This window comes from Aspergillus piperis (assembly GCF_003184755.1).
Source record: "Aspergillus piperis CBS 112811 unplaced genomic scaffold BO85scaffold_5, whole genome shotgun sequence".
Taxonomy (NCBI): domain Eukaryota; kingdom Fungi; phylum Ascomycota; class Eurotiomycetes; order Eurotiales; family Aspergillaceae; genus Aspergillus; species Aspergillus piperis.
The window spans coordinates 61,747-70,691 of record NW_020291595.1 but is presented as its reverse complement, the minus strand read 5'-3'; the positions used below and the strand labels follow the sequence as shown (position 1 = coordinate 70,691).

The 8,945-nt window shown below is 51.9% G+C and overlaps 4 protein-coding genes across 4 annotated transcripts; 1 reads left to right on the top strand and 3 right to left on the bottom strand.

The window, feature by feature from the left end:
- Window positions 1-306: 306 nt before the first annotated feature.
- Window positions 307-1,537, bottom strand: BO85DRAFT_447366 (alpha/beta hydrolase). The gene has a single exon (XM_025659707.1). It carries the CDS (start codon window positions 1,415-1,417, stop codon window positions 461-463), a length of 957 nt encoding a protein of 318 aa, XP_025517374.1. The 5' UTR covers window positions 1,418-1,537; the 3' UTR covers window positions 307-460.
- A 958-nt stretch (window positions 1,538-2,495) lies between these two features.
- Window positions 2,496-3,991, bottom strand: BO85DRAFT_243237 (dipeptidase). The gene has a single exon (XM_025654859.1). The coding sequence runs from the start codon at window positions 3,832-3,834 to the stop codon at window positions 2,515-2,517; it is 1,320 nt and encodes a 439-aa protein (XP_025517373.1). The 5' UTR covers window positions 3,835-3,991; the 3' UTR covers window positions 2,496-2,514.
- A 1,677-nt stretch (window positions 3,992-5,668) lies between these two features.
- On the top strand, window positions 5,669-6,737 carry BO85DRAFT_447363 (S-(hydroxymethyl)glutathione synthase). The gene has a single exon (XM_025659706.1). It carries the CDS (start codon window positions 6,027-6,029, stop codon window positions 6,600-6,602), a length of 576 nt encoding a protein of 191 aa, XP_025517372.1. The 5' UTR covers window positions 5,669-6,026; the 3' UTR covers window positions 6,603-6,737.
- Window positions 6,738-7,210: 473 nt separating this feature from the next.
- Window positions 7,211-8,477, bottom strand: BO85DRAFT_392948 (alpha/beta-hydrolase; the record flags this gene model as incomplete). The annotated part of the gene is made up of 1 exon (XM_025656862.1): window positions 7,211-8,477. The coding sequence occupies one exon, from the start codon at window positions 8,475-8,477 to the stop codon at window positions 7,347-7,349; it is 1,131 nt and encodes a 376-aa protein (XP_025517371.1). The 3' UTR covers window positions 7,211-7,346.
- Between the last annotated feature and the right edge of the window lie 468 nt (window positions 8,478-8,945).

Below are 8,945 nucleotides of genomic sequence, written 5' to 3'. Positions count from 1 at the left end.
TCATTGTCTGCATTTTTAGCCTCTGGTCTGTTCGTCTAGACGATCCTTTAGCTTATATATGCTCATAAGAGTCTACCTTAAACGCTTGTACGCTGTGCTTCGGCGTAGATTGTTTGGTGAGTCAATGTAGCTGCGTAGCGTAGCGATATTTTGATCACATGAAGACTGACTCACAGTCTGTCCATATTACAACACTTGTATTCTTGGACCTGGTTTCTCATCTACTGCTGTGTTTAATTGTGTTGTTTAGCAATGTCTCCCTCCTCTGTTTTGCTCGTTACTGGACGGGTAGTATCCAATAAGTATATTCATTATGAACCACAAGCCTATGTGCTAGCACTAGCTTATATATGTAAGGAGCCAGCTGTAAAGGTCTTCCAGCTGACGCCATCAGGTCACTCTCTATATCACCGCCATTGTATTCATGTATGAAGGATCTTGGGCTAAGACATCCAGGGGATCAGATAGCCTTATCAAGCATTTCGCGAAGTTCGTTGGCCACAAGGTCCGGGTTATCCCGCTGCACAAAGTGGCCGGCTCCCGGAGCCTGGAACGGGCCTTTACTGCGTTCCGAGTCGGTGAGCTTGGCCAACCCTTCATTGAAGCGGTGCCAGTAGGGGTTCATATACACTTCCGTCAGCCTTGGTGGCGCACCGCCCATCTTCTCAAGCTCGACCTTGAAGGTCTCGAACTCGTGACCGATAACCGTCACCCACGGGCCCTGACCATCTGGACCCTGCAATTTAGGACCATCGCTGTTCGGGAGAAGTTCCGCCAAATTCTTCCGACTGAGGCCCTCACGGCTGCCATTGCTGGGATGGAAGACCCGCTGCATGTATGCCCGAGCATCACGGATCGCATCCACCGAGACGCCCTCTGGCAAGCTGGCCGTGTCGAAGCCAGGTGCATCAGGGTCAGGATAAATAGAGATAAAGTCGGAATTGGCGAGCACACTGTCCAGGAATAGCAGTCCTGCTACTGTTCCAGGATATTCCTGCGCGTAAAGACGCACCAATGCACCGCCAATCGAGTTCGAAACCAAAACGAGGGGGAGACGACTGAGGTCGGATACACCCAGCTTCTCCGAAGCAATCTGTGTAATAAGTTGACGCAAATCTCGAACAACGGCCAACGTATCATGACCATGCATGGGATCCTCAGATTTCACGTCGTCAGGGTCCCGGTCTGCGGTTTGGCCCTGACCGTACCGATCATAGGTCAATAGGGCGGGGAGACCATGAGCGGGAGGCTGAGCTTGCAGGCGAGCGATTGCGCCCTCCCAGGATGTCTGTGGTAGCCCCAAACCATTTACAAAAACGACTAGAGCTGGCTTATCCTTGCCTACAGCGGGCTGAAAGCTGTAACATAGCTTAGCGGATGGCTTGGTAGCGAGGGACAGGAATTCGTAGGAAGGCATATTGGAGGTAAAGACGACGACAACAATCAGCTGGGTAGGAGGAGGGTGCAATTATTGACAACGAAGAATCGCTCACACGTGAGCGCCTGGCAGCTAGTCAATGATATTAGAGTTCAAGAGGCTCCATGAGCAGCTGAAAGACGAACACCAAGATTATGTAGTCGGATGGGTTCAGCAAAACCACCCCGCGAGGGGATGGGAGAGGCTGCGCCCAGCTGTGGAGACTCGCTTGAGTCAGTAGTCTGACAGGCTGGCGAGCAAGCCAGTGGGAATACAGTCTAAGTTGAAATAAATCTGTACTGTGGTAATCCAGGCCCGATTCATTTAGTGGTCCCTGTAACAAGCACCTAAAGAATTGAATTAATGCAGTCAAAACTCTACATTGGTTGACAAGATGTGCCAGAAAACAAGCTTTCATCCTGGTGCTTGTACGCCAACATCGCTTTGCCTCTATCAGAAAGTACAGTCATACCCTGGACGGCTTTACAGGGACATGGCATGATACAAGTGGGCATTGCGAAAGAATCTAGCTAGGTAGGAGCGAACGACAAATTCTTTCATCCCGTGCGAGCAAATAATGACAATGCCTATGCAACCATGGCAATCAGCCTTGTGCATGGCTATACTACCTCGGTGGCCCAACAAAGGGACAAGCTAGCTACGCGACTCTATGAATTATTGTTACACTGGTCGTATCAGTTTCCGCACTCCGTTGTTCTCGAATTCCTCCTAGTGCTTACATTTGCCCCTCCCCCCACACCTCGCCGTGGCTTGTGCTATTCGGGCTAGTCTACTCGACCTACTCGGTCAACCCCTCAATTGTTGGATTAGCTCCGCTGAACTCTCTGGTGGCACTCGAAACGTGAGTTGATTGGGAAGCATGTGCAAAGACTTATGGTATCTCCCCCTTGGGTAATGTGCACAACTTCTGCTCTAGGAGTTGAGCTCGGGCTTAGTGTAAACTCAGCTTCATGGTTGTCTGGGCCAGTCCACCACACTGATGCAATATTAGCATGTAAATACACTACACACGCCGGAAATATACATTTTAGTGAATGAAAACATCCTCGCCAGATCCAGCCAACTCGTCCCAATCATTAAGCAGGACCCGATAAGACATTCTTGTGGATGTGGCCGTTGATCACGATGGCATGCAGCCGCGAGGTATCCTGCAGAACAGTAATATCTGCTAAAGGATCCCCATCGACTAATATCACGTCGGCAAAATACCCTGGCTGCACTTTGCCCAATTGCTCTGGATACCCCATGATCTCCCCTCCCAGGGCAGTGGCCGCTAAAATACTCTCCATTGGCGTGTAACCAAAATGCTTAACGAAATGATGCAAGTCCCGCGCGTACGTGCCATGCGGCGCCCACGCAAAACCATAATCCCCGCCTGGCAGCACCCGGATGCCTCTTCTGTGCATCTCTCTCATGGACTTGCAAGCTGCTTCCACCTCTTCCTTGACACCCTTCTGCTCGGCCATCTCGACCGTGAACCCGAAGGGAATGGCATCGCCCGCACAAGTGGCAAGAGGCAGATTGATGGCCGGTGCTACAAAGACCGAGTCCTTTCGCTGCTCCAGCATATTCAAGCTCTCTTCATCGTTGAAGCTAGCGTGGTAGATCACGTCCACACCTGCCTGGAGGCACAATTTGACAGATTCCTTGCTACGCGCATGGGCGCACACTCGCTTTCCTCGGTTGTGGGCCTCTTCCACGGCAGCAACTGTCTCCTCCAGGGTGAAGTACGTCTCGTCGCTCGGCATGCTGTCAGTGATGTTATCGCCGGTTATGCTGAGCTTAATGTTATCCGCTCCCAGCTCGATGAATGACCGCACTGTCTTCCGCATCTCGTGAGGGCCGTCTGCATACTTTGATATGTCAGGGACGATGGCGCCCCCGGTAGTGGTAATCTCTGGCGTATTAGCCAGGGTTCGCGGTCCCGGAATGAGGCCGGACTTGATAGAGGCCTTGATGGCGATGTCGAGTCGGGCACGCGCAGAGGCCGCGCCAAAACACATGGTGTAGCCGCAGTCAAGATAGGTTTTAGCCGAGTGGGCGGTAGCAATGACGTGCTCTTCCAGTGGCATAGTGGTCAGCCCATCGAGGGTTTTTGCATTGTTGAAGCTTAGGTGAGTATGAGCATCAACCAGGCCCGACATCAGCGTCTTACTGCCGCCTCCATTGATGACCAAGGCACCTGTCGCGGCTGTCTCATCAACCTGTCCTACAGCCACGATGCGTTCTCCTTGGATTAGAACGTCTCCTTGATAAGGTAGGCTGCCTGTCGAGTCTAAGATGCGAACATTCTTAAACAGGACTTTCTCAGGGTCACCTGGCTGGTGGTTGTTGATGGTAATGTCGGCAGGCGTGGGTCGGTAAAGCGCCCCTGTCGATTGTGATATCGAACCCATGTCATCCAGCGAACATACAAAATGTGATACCTGACCGGAGGAGACAGGGACCTCTCAACCCTTGACACTTCTTATAGACCAACCTGGCCTGCTGACCAAGCCGGTGCTTGCAAGAGGGGTTTCTGCGGGGCTGTGTGCAGCTGAAGCTGGCCGAGGGATCTGCACGATGACATTTCTGCAGTCGTACATTGGCCCTGCATGTCAATCCATGTCTTCCTGCAATCAGTGTACAAGGTTGCAGGCAAGATATTTCATAGAGGCGTCCTCAGCTGCCTCGTCAGCCCATTCGGTGAAAACCCCATTGGCGACGGGTCCTCACATCAAGGTCGGCCATTCGTTATGTTCTCTGGGAACAGCCGCCTGTGCCCGCAAGGCATCGGATCCATTTCGTCGTTCAGGAGAGGGGGAATATCCACTCAGACTCGTTGTGGCTTTTTGGTTGGCACCACGCTGGCCGCGCCGTCGCGGCCGATCTACTTTAGCCTCGTGGGGTAAACCTGCTCTGAGCGTTTCACAACATTTGTCTGATGGCAGCCTCGGTGAGGTCCCCACTGCGGATAGTGTCAGCTTGAGGAGACCATGATCATCCCTTCGCCTTCTGCGCACACGGGAGAGCACTATCCCGGCCCGTTCTCCGCGCCACCAACGGGAGCCAGCAGATAAAGCCCAATTACTGGACAGGTGGGGGACTACTCCGTATAATTCGACAATAGCTGCAGTGGTAGGTTTGAGATCGCACCTCTCAGCCGTTTCAAGAAATCGTCCCCTCCGACGATGCGTCGGATCTTCGAGATGGTGGAGAGGGAAGTCGAACTCTATCGCCATCGCCGTCCCGCTCCATTGCCCCGCGCACTCACGGAGATCATACCATCTCACAAGTCCAACGTTGCACAGCAAAATCTCATAGTCTGCCAGTGTTCCATCCCATATCCCTGACTCGAAGTATTGCCTTTTCTTTATAGTTATACCATCCAGCACAAACTCGTCGTAGGTTTCATTCAAATTCTTCAGAGCAAAGCCTTCCCTGCTGGCGCACCGTGCCGCTAATTGACGGGAAAAGGCATGTCGGACCCTTCGTAGCCCAAAATCGGTCTCCATTCCACGATACGCTAACGCTATCTTTTCAAGAGCCAGCTGCATCTGTCGTCATTCGACGCAGAGCAATACACAGGAACTCTTGCCGCCGATCGCGCAAGGCTGAGTGACAAGGCTGTAGTCGCGGCGAGGAAAAGCCCTTTCGATTGTCCTACTCATCATCCAGTCCTAAAACTTGAAGAGTCTGGTACTAACCTGAATACTGGGGTCGGACAAGGTATTACTGCCAAAATCTTCGATATTCTCTTCAATTCTACCACATATCGTTGACAATTTGCGGTCGGCGAGCGCGTCAATGTGGTGGCGGTAATGGACAAACCATGTAGCTTCTCCTCTCAATCTGAGTGGTTCTTACATTGAAGCTTGAATATGCTTATGTAGATATGTAGAGTGAATATGGGAGTCATTCATGAAGGGAAAATGGCACCCGTCGCATTCAAACCTTGGTATATTTCCGAGTAGGGAGTAAACAAGTGTCTGCTGTTATCAGGACGAGGATCTCTATCTTACAAAAATGTTCGAAGGGGAGAAGGGGCAAAGTTGCAAATATCACTCGAATATGACATTACAATTGCTGATAGGGGTTGATATCCGTGGATAACGCAACGATGGGGATACGGGCGGCTTTTCCGAAGGATTTGAGGGAAGGACAGAAGAGGTCTCGGGAAGGCGAACCGTGTGAACCGGCTGCATCGCCTGGTGGTATTTGCGATTGCTCTATCCCAAATGTCCTCATCACTCCTCATTCAGTGGAAATCTCGGTCGCGATCGGACCGACTCGACATATCTCCACCGGTAGGAGTCGCTCGTGTCCGCTGTCCCAGTCGAGTAATGTTTTCCCGTGGGAAAACAAGGGATGATTGATGCCAATACGGTCAGGGCCGGGAACCTCGCCGACGCGTTCCCTCACTTCTCCCCGCATGAGGGGATGGAGGGAAAGTGATTGCGACAGAGTGAGGGGAACATCCCTGCTCTTCCTGGCCTATATAGAAGAGTAGAAATGGTAGAGAAGGCAATCATTGGCATACTGATCATCTACCAGTTCAATCATCCATCTTCCTCACGGTCGCATACCCTTCAGAACCCATCCATCCAACATGTCTCCCTCGCTCCACCCTCTCCTCGACAACGGCATCATCAAAGGGGACCCCAACTTCCCCGGTGGTAACCTCTACTGCAAATGCTCTTCCGACAAGGTCGTTGTTAAGCTGGCCAGCAACGTCGCTCACAACCACGCCTGCGGCTGCTCCAAGTGCTGGAAGCCTGCCGGTTCGCTGTTCTCCATCGTCGGAGTCGTTCCCCGCGACGCCGTCTCCGTCACAGAACACGCAGAGAAGCTGTCCATCGTTGACGCGTCCGCCGCCATTCAGAGATATGCCTGCAAGGGTTGTGGTGTGCACATGTTCGGTCGCATCGAGAAGGACCACCCCTTCAAGGGCCTGGACTTTGTGCACGCCGAGCTGTCCGATCAGAAGGGCTGGCAGGAGCCTCAGTTCGCGGGATTCGTCTCCTCCATCATCGAGCAGGGCTTCCACCCCAAGGGTATGGAGGAAGTGCGCTCCAAGTTCCACTCCCTGGGTCTCGAGACATACGATGCGCTGTCGCCGGCATTGATGGATCTGATTGCCACCTTCACGGCTCAACGAGCGGGAGTGTTGTCTGCCAACCTTTAGTTCATCAATAACATGTTTATCGACGCAGAGAAGGGGGATATTGTGGAGGGGCGAAAAGGGGAAATAAATGTAGCAGTGCTACGCTAAATGTACATACTCACTGAGATCAATGAAGCTTCAACTTTCATTTCAAAATAGAGACTCCAGTCGTCCTTCTTGCCCCCACAACAATCGCCATCTATTGTGGTTAAAAAGTGGAAAAAGAGGCATGCAGGTAGGAAGATGTGGAAGGGTCGGGTCCTGTTATTATTACTGTTGAGGATTCACCCAAGGTCCTCAGCACTGTCCGAGCACCACTACTTTTGCCCGTCACCCCTAAAGTCGTTGCTAATTACTATTAGTCGAGGATGAAGTTACCATGGATAAGAAGCAGTACGTAGTACAAATACTCTATGTCTCCTAGAGGAGTGAGTGAACAGTCTGTTCAGGGATGGTGCCAATCATGTTGTACCCGTGATTGAAAAATATACAATCGCATTCAACGCCAACTCTACGGTCGCAGATTGTTCTAACCCGCTTACATCGCTACACATTCCTATTGGATAACAGGTTTTCAGGATGGAACAAAATACGGTAGTAATATCGGCGTCAAGGACAACAAAATAGAAGGGAGCCAAAAGTCATTGTTCGTCGGAAATATAGACATACACGCCAGCGAACCCTCGAGCCAATCAACAACGCAACGCAAGAAAAGGGAATAACGAGTACAGGATAGATATATATACAATAGGAAACAAACTCAATTCACATCTGAGCATCGGCTTCCTTGCTACCAGATGACGAGTGCACCCGACGGAGAAATTTCCCAGCCTTGGTAGCGCAATGACGAGCTTCATCCTTGAACCCCATAATCCACCCAATCATCAGCACATCATGCGGCACTTTCTCCTCCACTACCAGATCGATGGATGTCTCATTTCCGGGCAGCTTTTGAAACTCTTGTGCTAGCTTCTTGTGATCCTGACAAAGAACCTCGCGACCGCCGGTGATGACCAACACCGGCGACGGAACAACAAACGGATGCCAAATGGGAGCTACGTACGGCTCAACTTCTGGAGTTATCTTCAAATCGCCAAGGAACTGTTTGGCTCCCCAGGCTGGGAAAGAGCCTGGTATATACTCGGTTTTGTAGTTGGTGCTGTGCGTCCAGGCACTAGGGTCAACTGCAGCAGGTACGTCGCACCAAGGAGACCAGGCCCAGCTGCATTTCGGCGCTGGTAACAGATCTGGCCGGTTGAAATTGACGATATACCGGAGAAGCGCCAGGACGAGGTGACCGCCGGAGCTATCGCCGCTGAGTACGATTTGAGAGGGCGAGATCTGGAGGGTGTGAATGAGATACACGTATGCTGCGAGTGCGTCCTGCAGTTGAGCCGGAAACCGTCCGTTGTGGTTGCAGGCGAGTCGATACTGGGGGCAGAGCATGTAGCTGGCGGGAGTCTGTTCGAGGAGGGTCTGGGCCATAAAGTTACAGGAGGAGGAGCGACCGTCACCCAGAATGTAAGAACCACCGTGGAGGTGCAAGATAACATATTCGCCATCCGGAAGAGAGGTGCCGCGAGTAAAGGGCTCAGGATACCAGGTGGCACCGATGGTCTCGGGTTTGACGGCCTCATCCACCATCACTCCGGTGTAACACTCCGGGGTGGCGGGGTTAATCAACAAGAATCGATCCGACTCGTGGTGTGGCTTGAGAGATAGCGGCCATTTCATGTGTAGGGCAGTAAAGGTACGGAGGAAAGCTTTGAGCATCGAACCGGCTACACCTTGGTGATAGGACCAGCTGGGGTCATGGCGAAATCTGGGGTGGTCATCAGCGGGCATGTCGACGGATGGAGAAAGAAAGGAAGACGAAACAGACCGTACGGGTGCCATGGTTGAGGGTAATGAGAAGGTAACATTCAAGTAGAAAACCTTCTAGAATACGGTAGGATCATAAGGCTGGGTAAATCTCCCCGGCTAAGCATCGTGGCCCTGGGTGCCAAGCTTTATGGCCAAGCCGGGGGATCCACTGCACTTTGAGGTCATCATGACGTGTATGCCCATGGAAATCTCAGGCATCATCGCTCTTCTAGGAGAGGCAGTGGGAAACAAACATATGGGACTATGAATTAGGCGCCAAGTTGAGCTCACAATCAAAGCTTTTATTATGATCTCATCATTGAGAGTAGAGGGTGAATAATAACTTCAGCCTTTTCATCCTGGTCTCCAAAGCCGGAAGAGGCACCGCGACGGGACCGAGGAAAGGCGACAACAATCCAGTCCGCGATCAACGGATGGACAGGGGACCATTGCATAGGATTGGCTTGGTCCAGGCAGAGACATCCGCCCCCTGTTCCAGAC

Excerpts from the sequence above, each read along its gene's own strand:
- BO85DRAFT_447366 (XM_025659707.1), bottom strand. The coding sequence starts at position 1,417 with ATGCCTTCCTACGAATTCCTGTCCCTCGCTACCAAGCCATCCGCTAAG.
- BO85DRAFT_447363 (XM_025659706.1), top strand. The coding sequence starts at position 6,027 with ATGTCTCCCTCGCTCCACCCTCTCCTCGACAACGGCATCATCAAAGGG.
- BO85DRAFT_243237 (XM_025654859.1), bottom strand. The coding sequence starts at position 3,834 with ATGGGTTCGATATCACAATCGACAGGGGCGCTTTACCGACCCACGCCT.